The sequence below is a fragment of the Microcaecilia unicolor genome, chromosome 4 (genome assembly GCF_901765095.1).
Source record: "Microcaecilia unicolor chromosome 4, aMicUni1.1, whole genome shotgun sequence".
In the NCBI taxonomy this organism is placed as follows: Eukaryota; Metazoa; Chordata; class Amphibia; order Gymnophiona; family Siphonopidae; genus Microcaecilia; species Microcaecilia unicolor.
This window is the reverse complement of record NC_044034.1, coordinates 44,886,620-44,901,391: the sequence shown is the minus strand read 5'-3', so window position 1 is coordinate 44,901,391 and position 14,772 is coordinate 44,886,620. Positions and strand designations below refer to the sequence as shown.

At 41.6% G+C, this 14,772-nt stretch overlaps 1 protein-coding gene across 1 annotated transcript in view; it reads right to left on the bottom strand.

Annotated features, from left to right (window-relative positions):
* Positions 1–14,772, bottom strand: part of LOC115468466 (zona pellucida sperm-binding protein 4-like) — a 69,403-nt gene that overhangs the window by 39,352 nt on the left and 15,279 nt on the right. Inside the window, exons 5-12 of the mRNA XM_030200206.1 lie at positions 12,439–12,623; positions 11,296–11,393; positions 9,690–9,817; positions 9,240–9,429; positions 9,018–9,165; positions 8,562–8,637; positions 7,667–7,774; positions 6,752–7,278 (exon numbers count right to left, since the gene is read on the bottom strand). Coding sequence (XP_030056066.1) covers positions 7,139–7,278; positions 7,667–7,774; positions 8,562–8,637; positions 9,018–9,165; positions 9,240–9,429; positions 9,690–9,817; positions 11,296–11,393; positions 12,439–12,623 — 1,073 coding nt within the window. The 3' untranslated portion in view covers positions 6,752–7,138. The remainder of the gene's footprint in view (positions 1–6,751; positions 7,279–7,666; positions 7,775–8,561; positions 8,638–9,017; positions 9,166–9,239; positions 9,430–9,689; positions 9,818–11,295; positions 11,394–12,438; positions 12,624–14,772) is intronic.

Sequence of the window (14,772 nt, the reverse complement as noted above, 5' to 3'; positions counted from 1 at the left end):
GGTTAGAGTGGTGGACTTTGGTCCTGGGGAAGTGGGTTCAATTCCCACTGCAGGCACAGGCAGCTCCTTGTGATTCTGGGCAAGTCACTTAATCCTCCATTGTCCCAGGTACAAATAAGTACCTGTATATAATATGTAAGCCACATTGAGCCTGCTATGAGTGGGGAAAAAATGATGCACAGAATACTGTTTTATTACAGATGCAGTTTTGTTTTATTTAATGTGTTTTATTTATGTACATTGTTGTGATAATGTAAAGTCCAAGTGTGTCCAATGCAATCTGACATTTAAAAAAACTGCACCATTTAGTTCAGTCCGTATAAAACAGTAACAAACTAGTATAGAAGCCCTTTTGATAACAAAAGAACGTCCTACTCCTATCCAGAGTCTAAAAAGTAAATTCTGGCAGCCTCTCGAAGCCGCTACATTGGATTCTAAATTCCAAACAGTAACACAAAATCCAGCTACAGGTCTCCACAAGCTTTTCTGAAGTTTCTCTTGCTGCAAGCAATCTTTTTACAGCACAGTGTCTTACATTATACCGTCTCTCTTTGTCCTGCGATTCCTAGGCCAGCAGTTTGTTAGCTTCCTATTCTGAATGCTTCCAGAGCTTGGTTTGCTCTTTTCAGTACTTCTGATGATACAAGTGCTTTGCACTGCTGTGTTAGACCCAAGGGTAGGATTTGCCATAACACCCTTTATTGACCAATATAGTCAATAGCTGTTACTGAATGCCATGTGAGCTGTGCTCCCTTGTGAATGGGGACATTGTGCGTTCTGCCCTCACTGAATGCTGTGTGAGCTATTCTCTTTTGTGAGTGGGGATATTGTGCGATCTGGTTTTTTAAATGTTTTGAGACTCCAGAAGCAGGCAAGTGTTACAAAACGCTGTTGAGACAACCCTTGGATGGAATGCCCAATACAACTTTTGGTGGTTTGCATAGAGTCAAAATTTTGCATGCTTGAATGGCTGCCTGCATGTTTTAATGGCTGCTTAACTTTTTTGTTCACTAAATAATGATTTTTAGATGTGTTTTGCTCATTAAGGGCTCCTTTTACTAAGGAGCGGTAAGCCCAACGCGAGCTTACTGCTCGCTATAAAGGAAGTACCGCCGGGCTACTGCAGCAGCCCGGCAGTACTTCCCACCCCTAGCGTGCTGTCATTTCTGGTGTTACAAATTTTTTTTTATTTTTGTAGCGCCAGAGTGCAGTGGCGTAGCCACAGGTGGGCCTGGGTGGGCCAGGGCCCATCCACTTAGGGCTCAGGCCCACCCAACAGCAGCACATATTTAGTACTAGCTAGTGGGGATCCCAAGCTTTGCCAGCTGAAGACCTCCCCCTGATGGTGCTGAAAACACTGCTTTCCACTTCAGTAGTCTAAGCTTCCTAAGCTGCTGATACTGGCCTCAGTGCATTGGGGGGGGGGGAGGGGGAAGAACACTTGGTGCCCACCCACTTCTTGACTAGGCCCACCCAAAATCTGCTGTCTAGCTACGCCCCTGCCAGAGTGTATTCGGTGGTAATTGGGGAGTGCCATGCGCTGCCCGGTTACCGCCGCATTAATGCGGGAGCCCTTACCGCCACCTTAATGGGTGATGGTAAGGCTCCCCCTGAAATGGCCATGCGGCAATTGCTTTACTTACCACACGGCCATTTCCAGTAGGAAAGCGAGACTTCCTTTTTACCAGCTGCGGTAAAAGGAGGCCTCGGCACACATGTAAAATACGTGCCAACGGCAGCACCAGCCCCCTTTTGCCACAGCTTGGTAAAAGGGGCCCTAAAGGACTGTGACTTTAAAGGTTTATCCTATGAGAAGAATAGATGATTGACGAAGTGGTGATTTAGGGCCGAGGTCTAAATTGGGATAGCTCATAAGAGACCTAATAGCCCATAATTAAGTCCTGACTTATTGTTTCAGATATTCTTCTCTCTGGGTTAATTTAAGATAAATTGTAAGCTTTGCTTGATTGAATGATACAGGTGGGAACATGTCCTTTTTTTCCATTATTTTCTTTGATCTGTCGATACAGATTTCTTTATGCTTATACCTCCTAATTCTATATAGTGCACCACAAGTAGGTGTCAAATAGGCGTGTAACTTCTAGTTCTCAAACAAAAAGCGCCAAAATAATAATAATTATTATTATTATTGTTAACATTTGTATAGCGCTACCAGACGCACGCAGCGCTAAACACCTGATACAAAGAAACAGTCCCTGCTCAAAAGAGCTTACAATCTAAATAATACAGACAGACAAGACAGTTACGGGTGAGGGAATTAATGGGGGCTAAAAAGCAGCAGTGAAAAGGTGGGTTTTCAGCATAGATTTGAAAACAGGTAGAGATGGAGCTAGACGTATAGGTCCAGGAAATGGGAATAAATGGCAGTTACACACTTAACTGCATTTAGGCACTATTCTGTAAGGTAACACCTCAGTGTTTTAGAGGCCCTTTTACTAAAGGGTTGGCGCGCAGCAATGATCTTGCTGCGAGCCAATCCGGAACTACTGCCCGGCTACTGCAGGAGCCCAAGCGGAAGTTCCCACCCCCAGCATGTGCCATTTCCAGCACTGCAAAAATATTGTTTATTTTTGTAGTGCTGGTGCTTATCCCAGCGGTAATCGTGCAGATGCCTGGTTACTGCCAGATTAGTGTGGGAACCCTTAGCGCCAGCTCAATTTATGGCGATAAGTGCTCCCCCCCTGAAATGGCTGTGTGGTAAGTGGTTCACTTACCTCATGGCCATTTCTTGTTGAGAGAAAAAAAAAAGACAGACTTTTACCTGCTGCGGTAAAAGGGGGCCTCAGCGTGCATCAAAAATACGTACTTATGCTAGCGCAGGCTCCCTTTTACTGCAGCTTAGTAAAAGGGTCTTAAGTACATAAGTATTGCCATACTGGGACAGACCAAAGGTCGATCAAGCCCAGCATCCTGTTTCCAACACTGCCCAATCCAGGTCACATATACCTAGCAAGATCTCAAAAAAAGTACAAAACATTTTATACTGCTTATCCCAGAAATAGCGGATTTTCCCCAAGTCCAGTTTAATAATGGTCTATGGACTTTTCATTTAGGAAGCCATCCAAACCTTTTTTAAACTCTGCTAAGCTAACTTCCTTTACCCCATTTTCTGGCAACGAATTCCAGAGTTTAATTACACATTGAGCGAAGAAAAACTTTCTCCGATTAGTTTTAAATTTACTACTTTGTAGCTTTATCGCATGCCCCCTAGTCCTAGCATTTTTGAAAAGCGTAAACAGATGCTTCACGTCTACCCGTTCAACTGCACTCATTATTTTATAGACCTCTATCATATCTCCCCTCAACCGCCTTTTCTCTCCAAGCTATAGAGCCCTAGCCACTTTAGCCTTTCCTTATAGGGAAGTCGTGCCATCCCCTTTATCATTTTCGCCGCCCTTCTCTGCATCTTTTCCAGGTCTTTTTTTGAGGGGGTACTTGGGGGTACTGAGTACCGGCACCTTTTCCATTGTCTGCTAAAATTGACCCATGGTCTCCAAGTTTTAATGGAAGATCTCAGGCTCTACACAACAATTCTGCCTTATCATATGTTCTGTTACTGGTTGCAGGGGGCCTGGCTATTGTGAGGTGGGTCCCTCAGTGATCACTCCCACCCCTGAAGGGTGGCCTGCCATTTGAGTACCGGCACCTTTTTTGCTAGAAAATATGCACTGACCTTTTCTAATTCCACTATAACTTTTTTGAGTTCACATATGCACAATGGGTGCCCTCATTGCAAATAGTACACACTCTCTTAGAGTGTGTGTTATTATCGGCAAATAATAAATTGCAAAGCTTCATGTTTCTGCTAATTTTTGTGTGATAACATGGGGTATGTTGCTGACATTTACCATATTTATTGCACACAAATGCTCTTCCCTATGAAATACTAGAGTAGGTCAAGATAAGAGCCAGGATTGCTCAAGGTAAGTCTTAATGCCACTGTACTTCCAAAAAGTGCATCCAACACAAAAGGGCAAGTAAGGACTACTGAGAACAAAGAGCTTGACATGATGCTGGAATCCTGAACCATCATGCAGCAAGGCAAAAACAGGAATCAAATGCATGGCTGGACAAGAAGACAAACTGAAGCAATAGAAAACAACCCCGAAGCAAGGCATACATGCTGAAGCTGGCTGTGGGCTAATCCCTGCTGAATCAATCAGGAAACAGGAACTAAGAAGTACAAGACTCAGCTAGGAATAGGCTGACTACAGGTAGGACCCCAAGCAGCAGGATAGCTCTTCCTGAAAGGTATTGGCTTTCCTAACCTGAGAGTCATGCTGGTGTGTGTCTTTTCATACATATTAATGCTGGGTCTTTTCCTGCAGTTTGGGTTAGAAACAATGGAGGAAATGCCATATATTTCCAATTTCCTTTCAATCAAATGCATATCTTTAATGCATTCTTGAATTCGCTTACTGTTTCGCTTGCAGCACTTTGACTGGGAAGCCATTCCCTGCACCTATCACCTTTTCAATAATCAAATATTTTCTAACATTACTCCTGGATCTGCTCCCTTGTCTTATCATGACCTCTTTTTGATAGAATTTGTTTTCCATTGAACAAGGTTGGCTTCTTGTGTATTATTTCTATCCTGGGGTTATTTTAATCTCTTTCATATTCTGTTTCTCATCTTCTATATGGAGCCCTTATTAATTTCTTTTATTTGGTTTTATATTTTTTATAGACATTATTAACTGCCTTGTTAATCTGTAGCATCTTTGCTGATGGACTCATTACTAGTGAATGAATAAATGTGCCCGCATTTAAATCACTTTATTAATGCAGTAATGGCCACCCACAGGCAAGCATTGCTGGTTTCTTTATGATCAACAGGTGTTAAAATCCTGACTCCCACCTCTCTGTATTTTAACTCAACAGGGCAACAGGTTTGTGATTTAATAAATCTGGAGTTTGCTCTGGATCTACATGAGTAGCCTTCACAGAGCTAGGCACAAGAGATTGTTTTTCTTCTATAAGAATTAGAATCAGTATTTTCATATTAAATATGGCTCTTTTGTTCTTTCTGTAGGTAGGTTTATATCCAGCTGAGCTTTTTTTTATCCATTCTGTCATGAATAGCAATCAGTTGATTTCAATACAAAATTGGCACATGCATAGGTGTAGTTTTATTGATTTTTTTTTTCTAGAAGATAGAATAGTAGTTTAGATTTATGTATCCAAGGACACGTAGAGGACTTGAAAAGCATACAGCTCTTGGAAGAATGCCACTTCTGTTGCTTTAAGCCTTGGTTTTACTCATAATAATTTCTAAAGGGAAGAGAGGAGAAGGAGAATACTTCCATTTCCATTACTAATCCTTTTGGTTTCCTTTCTAAATTGCACTCTGCGGGTGATGGAGGGGTGGAATAAATTCACCATCCACGGTGGCAGAGTAGTAATTTAGACTGAAGAATTCTTAATTTTCAGTCTTCAGTTCTGATTATTCAAACACACCTGTTTGGCAGACATTTTAACATTAGTGATGAGTAAGACGATCTTAAAACAACAGTACACTCAAATGTGAATACTCTAATCAATAGTAAGATGCCTTTAGAGTAGCAGATGGCATCTATGAATTACTATTTTTTCTGTGTCATTTGCATGTTTCCTGTTGATATATCTGTTCACATCAGCTGATGAGGGCCACAGTATAAGCTTTGTCCCAAGTTCAGGTCTTAGGGGGCAATTATATATATGATCCACAACAAAAATTTGCCCTATAAGTGTTCTAACCTGATTCTCTCTCACCAGCAGTCTATAAACAAACTTATGTTGGAAGAGGGAAGTAGAGAGGCATAAAAATGACAAATTTCTAGTTTCTAAAACATTGGCATTAATAAAATAGTTCTGAAATCCTTCAAGAAAAAAAAAAAGGACAGTTTATCTAAGGGAGAATCATGACTTAACATAGTTGATATGAAATAGAATGTACGAGCTAAATCCCTCAAAAAATATATAGAAAAAGGAACTAAAACAAACAATGAATTATTTCTCCAATAAAAGAGGTTATCACCTACACATAATGTCTATGTATGAAAGTGAATGAACATGGCAACCACATTATTTTACTCAAAATTTATGCAACTTTTGTTCTTTTTACCGTCCTCATGATCACCAGAACCTAGTTTCTAGAAAGACAATTGAGGACTGAACACAAGTTTCCTTTCAACAATATTCGATGCTGTAGGTACTATTAAAATTAATCCTTCTTTGAAAAGCATGAAGTTTATCATAGTCACACTTGTGAGTAACATCTGCAGGAATGACCACAAAATGAATTTCCAGAGCTTCCTGGGAAAAATGTGAAGGACCATTTCAGCATGAGTGAGCAATTCCCACAGTGTGCCACACTAAAGACTGTCTGTGAGGCTGACATTCAAACAGGATATTGAATGCCGGGCCGCTTCTGGTGACCAGCACTGAATATCCGGTTTACTTTTAGCCGGTTTGACTTTGACCGTCCAAGCTCATAATCAGCACTGAAATCAAACTGGCCAAAGCTAGAACTGCCTTGTACGCAGCCAAATATGGCTTCTAAAGTTAAGTGGCACCAAACATTGGCAGATATTGCCCAATATAGCTAGCTATCTGCTAGCCATGAACCGGCAATATTCAGTGGGCCCGATAAATATTGGCAGATAACCGGCTATGTAGCATTTAACTGGCCAGGTGCCGGTCCTGATTGATGAAATGCCTTTGAATATCGGGGGTGAGTTTTTCATCTTACCTTAAGCTTCTTGCTGCGGTTTTCAATGCTTTGCCTGTTTCACATGTTACACTTTCATGCTGAATATTGAGCAAATCATTCCTGTCCTTCCATCATCTTCAATGGTAACCTGCTGCAAGCCCTAATCTAGAAGCATCCCTCCCACTTATGATTTAAGATTTTACTTCAGCAGTATAGCAAAGTGGCTTACAAGACCCAACATGCTTACCACTCAGTGTTACCCAGATGTAAATCAGGGGTGTATTTTTAAGGCAGATTTGTTTGTACAGCAGTTTTATTAGCACAAAAAGACTTTCTATGCAATTTCGACATTTGTACAAGTTATCAGTAGTTGCTCAATACTGCTGACAGCACAGTAAATTTGTCTAGATTAAAGCTGCTCAACTTTCACTTGTCTAAAACTTTGCATTTCTGTTTGCGAGTCTTCCACTGTTCCCGAACTACAATCACAAGAGCTAGGAGGCCAAATGCAGTCACAAGTCCACTTGCACACTCCAAGGCCAGAGACAGCTTGATTGCATAAGAATCTTAAAATTAAGAAAATGCACAAGGGTTAGAAAAAGTCATTGATCTACACTGGCAAAGTCTTGATTTAAATGAAGTCTCAATTTAAATGATCTAGAGGAGTCTTAAGACAAAAGGGGGAAAAAATTGCCAGTGTCTGATCAGACCAGTAGCTAGCTAACAGTGGCCAACATGACTAGCTTGATTCTTTTATCAAAAGCCACTGTTATTAACCCAACAAAACTCCTCTAACACACTACTCGAAGTTACAGGGCTCTAGAAACATTTCCAAGGAACCTGTATGTTCAGGTTCACTAAATGTCTCCTGAACTAAAAGCACCACTGAACACGGTATGGTCATGCACATTTGCTACAAATGAAAGATTAGCTTCAGATTCTAAGAAATAATACCTTGATTTACTGTTTCTTGTAGAAACATATCATGGAAATTCACAGGTCCCTCAGCTGTCACCAAGCTTAGCCTTGACTGGTCCAGGGTCAAACTTTTAGATCTTTTTCCTAAGAGAAAGTGAGAGCATTGAATTCCATTAAGCTTTGGAAGGCTAGTCAACTTGCTCTTAGAATATCATTAAGACTTGCCTTCACCATTTACATTTGTGAAGCAATTTGAAACTGCTGCTTATGCCACTAGACTGTATAAAGTAAGGTGTGACAAATACATATTATGAGCTCAAAATGGGAGACAGTAGTAGGATATGTTTAAGGTCTGTCTTCTCTAACTCCAGGTATTCCAAGTCTGCAGCCTAACCATTTAATCACTTGCCAAAACCATCCAACCAACCTCCCTAACATTCACAAAGTGAGTTACTTGATGTCGTTTGAGCTGCTTGTTGAAGTATCAGCTATGCACGTGGTAGGCATCAGATGTATCCTAATGAAGGATTCTACAATGGCAGCTAAGTTGTCACCAATTTTTCATTTTTGTTTATATATATTGAAGTTCTTCCCTTGAAGTTCCATGTTACTAAAGGTTTTCAATAAAAATTACTTGTGTGAATATAAGTTGGGGGAGGTTGGATAGTTTGGGCACGTGATTAAATGGCTGCAGACTTGGAATAGCTGGAGTGAAGAGTCTCAGCCTTCTCTAAATGAAGGTGCCCTACTGTCCTCCTCATTTTGAGCTCCAAGGTTTAGATGTAATGTTCTGCCATGTTTATATTACTCCTTACTTGGAAATATATATTTTGGGAGTAAATGTTTCCCTCTTTTCTTGGGTATCTTAGATTAGAGACAAGATTTGTGCTGGGAGTAAATTTTTTTTATTCTGATAAAAAGTTAGTCTTACTTCTTGACATGCAAATAGTTGAACAAGATTCTGTTGTGGAAGAAGCACATGCCGAGGCACTGCAATGGAAATAAATCTATAAATGTAAATAGAAGTTGAAGATATGTTATATTACTGGATGTAGATATTGCATATTAAGCATTTCCAAAAATTATACAAATGGTGCTCCGTTACCCCTCCCAGGTTTCTGGGCACTGGAGATCAAGTATATTTGCATGTCATTCTTCCCTTCAGGATGAACCTAAAGGCTTTAGTTTTACTTCTAGCTCCTGGAGTAGCCTGTGGACCTCCCCCCCACCACCACACGGTCCCCTCCTGACATCTAGCCCTCCTCCCCCCCAAAAGGGACCCTTTTACTGAATGTTTCTTCCAAGTACTCTAATCAGATGCCATACAAATTAACTTATGACCGATTATCTTCTATTTCATGGAGTAGAATGCTATTTTAGTACCCACCTGTCCCTTAAATGCTTGCTGAGAGGTAGAGTCTACAAATGCGAAAGTGCGCACAATAAACCGCTTGTAGTGTGATGGGAATCTTAATCTAGCAGACTGTTCAGCTGGTACAAGCTGTGTCATGTAGTTGTCTCCAGTGAATGGGCACCTATGAAACAAAGATACCAATAAGAGCATCTTACAAGATAAGAGTCATCTTACTTTTATAGATACTCTACTTACCCATTTACTAATATTGGCCATTGCATCTTCTGCAGGGGATTTGCAGTTGGGGTGGCCCAACACTGATGCAGCATTAGTACCACATTTAAATCTTCTCTTTGCAGGATGCGAACTTCAACAAAAACTGGATCCCGGAGGAGTTTTGTCACAGGATAGTCTGCATCTTTGTAGTATGTGCTATATTGAATATCTGTGGCAGATCAAAATTAGAGTTCATAATAGGAACGTGAAGTACCTTAAGTTTTCCCCAAGCTAGCCATTGAGGCAAAGAAACTGAAGAAATATTAACAACCTGATTTATGTAAGTCGCCCGATATCAGATCAAGACTAGTTCTATTCTGAATGGAATTAGTTTTTCCCCAATATTAATCCTCACTAAGACATGCTACGAGAAGTTTGCTACTTTAAATATTCCATTTAGTGTGTTGCTTATAAAGAACAGCTTATTACCTTCAGCAATTCTCATCTCCAATAGTAGGGGTCCCTGATTAGAGACTGGAGAGGGTGGACCCAGAGTGAAAACCTCAATTTTCAGAGGATGGACACTGCTTGTAGCAAAGATGCATTGTACAGTCAACCTGAAGGAGAAATAGCCATTCAATCTAACTAGTATGAATGGAGCTGCAACTAGTGTATTTTAAGATCAGCATTTCCCCAAGTCAGTCTTGGAGCATCCCCTTGCAAGTTCAGGGTATCCACAATGAAGATGCATGAGAGATTTGCACAGAGGAAATATTCAATGTGGATATCCTCCCCCACCCCACCCCCCGACTGGCAATGGGGGTACTCCAGGACTAACATCTAAGTTGCCGTTGTATCGCTCCATGGTGCGACGGCACCTTGAGTACTGTGTTCAATTCTGGTCGCCACATCTCAAGAAAAGATATAGTAGAATTGGAAAAGGTGCAGCGAAGCGCGACAAAAATGATAGCGGGGATGGGACGACTTCCCTATGGAGAAAGGCTAAGGAGGCTAGGGCTTTTCAGCTTGGAGAAGAGACTGCTGAGGGGAGACATGATAGAGGTATATAAAATAATGAGTGGAGTGGAACAGGTGGATGTGAAGCATCTGTTCACGCTGTCCAAAAATACTAGGACTTGGGGGCATGCAATGAAACTACAGTGTAGTAAATTTAAAACAAACAAATCTGAGAAAAAAGTTTTCACCTAACGCATAATTAAACTAATTCATTGCCGGAGAATGTGGTGAAGGCAGTTAGCTTAGCAGAGTTTAAAACGGGGCTTGTTGGTTTCCTAAAGGACAAGTCCATAAACCACTACTAAATGGACTTGGGAAAAATCCACAATTCCAGGAATAACGTATAGAATGTTTGTACAGTTGGGAACCTTGCCAGGTGCCCTTGGCCTGGATTGGCCGCTGTCGTGGACAGGATGCTGGGCTCGATGGACCCTTGGTCTTTTCCCAGTGTGGCATTACTTATGTGCATTTTAAACTTGTCAACACTAAGGAGTAGGTTTATGAATAGCCTAATGGTTAGAGAAGTGGGCTAAGGACCAAGAAAGCTCAGTTCCAAAGTCCCACTGCAGCTCTTGTGAGCTTGGGCACACCATTTAATTCTCCATTGCCTCAGGTACAAGACTTGGTTTGAGTCCTCCAGGGCAGGAAGTGCCTATTCGTCACCAAGCTACAAAAACTGAGAAATCCAATGTTACCTTCTGCTAATTACTGTAAGCCAGCCAGTTTTGTTCCCTTAAAGAGGTATATGAAGCCACAGTAAAACATTCTAGGAGCCTAGTGCAACACTAGTTAGTTGCCAAGTTTTATATATTAAAGATTCAATCTAGAAGATGTAAATTGGAGGGGGAGGGAGAACACAGGAATAACTTATTACGTGACAACCATCCAAATAGCATGGCAAAGAGGGTCTTATGTTCATGCCCAGTCTTGTAATTTTTAGATGAGCCCCTCAAAATTGACAATTTATCCTAACCAGCCCTATTGCTGAAAACAGGGCCTTGTATCCCATTTTTGGGCCACGTCTTTAGGTTGTATTAATAACTAGCTCAGATTCATGGTTAATCCTGTCAGCCATTACCTGAATGTGCTGTCCCTTGTAATAGAGACCCCCATCCATGTTTTTATAGTCTTTTCAGCCATGATCTCATTCTCATAGACTGCCTGATCTCCAAGTACCTGCATAAATGAGAGAACCTAATTTAGTGTCAGGAAGATGCGGTTGCGTGTTGCTAATTTTAGGCAAAACTGCACGACGACTAACTTGTGCCATGGATTATACATAGTATTCTGTTCAGGGGATCAGTTTGTTAAATATGTTTAACATGTGAAGCCCAAGTCTTGAATAAGAATGCTCCTGAAATTTGTCTCCTCACTACAATACTATACCCACAGCTATGGCTGAACAGGCTACGCCTACAAATACTACAGCAGTCGTTACCAAACCTTTACTGGGGATCCCCAACCGGCCAGTCATGTTTTTCTGGATATTACAATGTTGAAAGCAGTGCATGCAAGTCTCATGAATTCATTATTCTGAAGAGAGCGATTGGCTGGCGACTCCTTAGTACAGGTATGGGAAGCACTAAGTGTCCATTAATCACCTTTCTTGGTGTCCAACAGATAATCTAGTTGATGCTTTTTATATTATTTTTATTTTTTTGTTACATTTGTACCCCGCGCTTTCCCACTCATGGCAGGCGCAATGCGGCAGGCAATGGAGGGTTAAGTGACTTGCCCAGAGTCACAAGGAGCTGCCTGTACTGTGCTGGGAATCAAACTCACTTCATTTCCCCAGGACCAAAGTCCACCACCCTAACCACTAGGCCACTCCTCCACTTACAACTACCAAGCTAGTCTTTCTCAACTAGAAAGCCTGGGCATACACCCAAACATTCAATAGTAGAGAAATGGCACTTCTGATTAAGTGCTTAGGAGATTAAATCTACCTACCTTACCTTCTACTCACAGGCAAGTGGCAATGAATTAAGAGTTTAGCAGAAGCATAGGGGCCAGTTGTGTGCTGTGCTAAGCTGCCCTCCCCCCTTCCAATAAGCAAGCTCCTTACCTTCACCATGTTTGGTATTGTGTGGCAGCCCCTATAGTTTTAGAGGGTTGGCACCTGTACCTTGGAGTCAATTGCCATTGTTTTGCAAGTGGGAAGTTTAGTCATCATGGATTTAATGTCCTAAAGTGCCAGATTTCCTTACATATGTTCACTCACATGTGAAAAAGTCCCACAGGCTGAGAGGGGAAATCTGAAGAGGAGGAAATCATTGTTCTGTGCCACAGGACCACACCCTGACTGTCCTCTGGCCAGTCTGACAGAGCTCAAGTTGAGAGATGGAAGTGTCAAATCCTTTGATATTGCAATGGAGAACTGCCCATCCTGGGTACACTGTGCAGTCACTACAAGAAAAGCAATTTGTATCAAGATATCACTGCTCCATGAGATACTGTTAAGGATACAGTTAGTTTAATAGCTGATGTGTTTTATATGCTATTTAAGTGTCCAACTGGTGTTGAAATTTGGGGGCAACTGAAATCAAGGTTAGCAGCCTTTTGAAGACAAGCATTACTAGGATGGCAATTACGCAAGTGAAGTTTCAGCTCAAGTGCCCTGAAGATGTTGCCTTGCTTTCAAAGTGTGATTATACCCCTGTACTCATTGCTTTTAGGCTAGATGTGTTGTGGACATACTGTAGTGATTGCTATATTTTAGTGTGCATTTGATGCCCTTATGACCAACTAGAGAATAAGTCTAGGATATGCTTAGTTCTTGTCACTTGTTTTGATACTCAGGCTTAATTTAAAAAGGGCAGTACCATGTGCTCATTTCATCCTACTTTGAGCTATTAAGTTTTTACTATAAATGACTTTCAGATAATATAAATTAGGTTTTATATAGAAAAATGTAGGCAGATGGCTGGCCTATTCAGTTGGCCCATGCATGCCATCTATTCTCCCATTGCTCCTTTAGATATGCTAGTATGTACATGTCCCAAGCTCTTTCAGATACTGTGTGTCTACCACTTCCACAACTTCACCCCTCCCCCCTGAAGGAGTATTTCATCAGGTTACTTCGAAGTCTACCCCCCCCCTTTATTCTATGCCCCCTTGTTCCAGAGCTTCCTTTCAATTTAAAAGCACTTGTATTTAAGCTGCCTAATGCAAGTATGTTAATCTCATCTCCCCTCTCCTGCACTTCTTCCAAGTTATTCATAGAGATCTTACGTGTCCCCATATGCTTTTATGACAGACCATTGACCGTTTTAGTAGCTGCCTTCTGGACCCACTCCATCCCGTTTATACCTTTGTGGAGATGTGGTCTCCAGAATTGTTCACAATATTCTAAATGAGGTCAGAGTCTTATACAGGGGCATTGCCTTTTTCCTACTAGTCAGTCCTCTCCCTATGCATCTAAGCATCCTTCTAGCTTTCATCACCACCTTTTCTACCTTGATAATCATGATCACACCCCAAGTCCTGCACCTCTTTTGTGCACAAAAGTTCACCCCCTAAACTGTACTGTTCTCAGATTTTGCAGCCAAAATGCATGACCCTGCATTTTTTAGCATAAACATAAGTTACCAAATTCGACCATTCCTCTAGCTTTGCCAAGTCCTTCCTCATAGTACCCACAGGACCAAAACCTACAATAGGATAGATGCCCATCTGCAAAGAGGCAAAACAGACAGCCCTTCAGAAATATTGCTTATATAAATCCCCATTATAATGTGGGATTAGCAAGAGTCATCATGAGAGATCTCTAGAGTGAGGGAAGGGTTCCAAGGCTCTGGGTGGCAAAGGATCCAGCCCAAGGGGGTGGGTTCCTGGGTAAATTGCAGAGGGAAGTTTGTTATTGAGTGAGAGGAGTTGAGAGTTAATAGTGTTGAGGAGTGCACAAGGTCTTTGCCTGTACCCCCACCAGGACCCTTGGAGGAGAGGGGGAGTCCTGGATGGGTTCAAGAAACTAGGGCTGACCAAAACAGGTGTTTTTTGCTCAATTCCACCATTAACTGTGTAGAAGGAGTGCTTCAGGAGGAAATAGGGGGTCCCAGCCTGGAAGCAGAATAATGAAGAGCTGCTCAGAGCCAAAAGGTGGTTGCCCAGAGAGTTACTCCTTTGGGAGAGCAGCATGGCCAGGGAGGTATGATCCACAGGAACAGCCGTAGATGGGTATGGACAGAAGTAATATAAATACAGTGCACATCGGATAAGCGCATGCTCTGTTTAACTGCATGCTGTACTTCGGCCCTGTTTTTGGCGCCATCAATTTCTATGAGGACAAACTTCGGTTTAGCGCACCACTGATAAACCATGCATATAAACGAATCTTGCACTAAAGACCGCGCCTATGCAGGAAAGACTTCGCATAAGCACGTGCATGGAATATGGAAACCGATGGCAAGTGACAACCAACGAGATTTCAAATTTACTGCCCCTTTAACTGCCACAGGCAGAATTACTAACACTGGCTGAACGAATAGAAGTTCAAGTATCTATTGCTAAAGAATATGGTGTCAATCACAGTCAAATTTCACGCATCTTGAAGCAG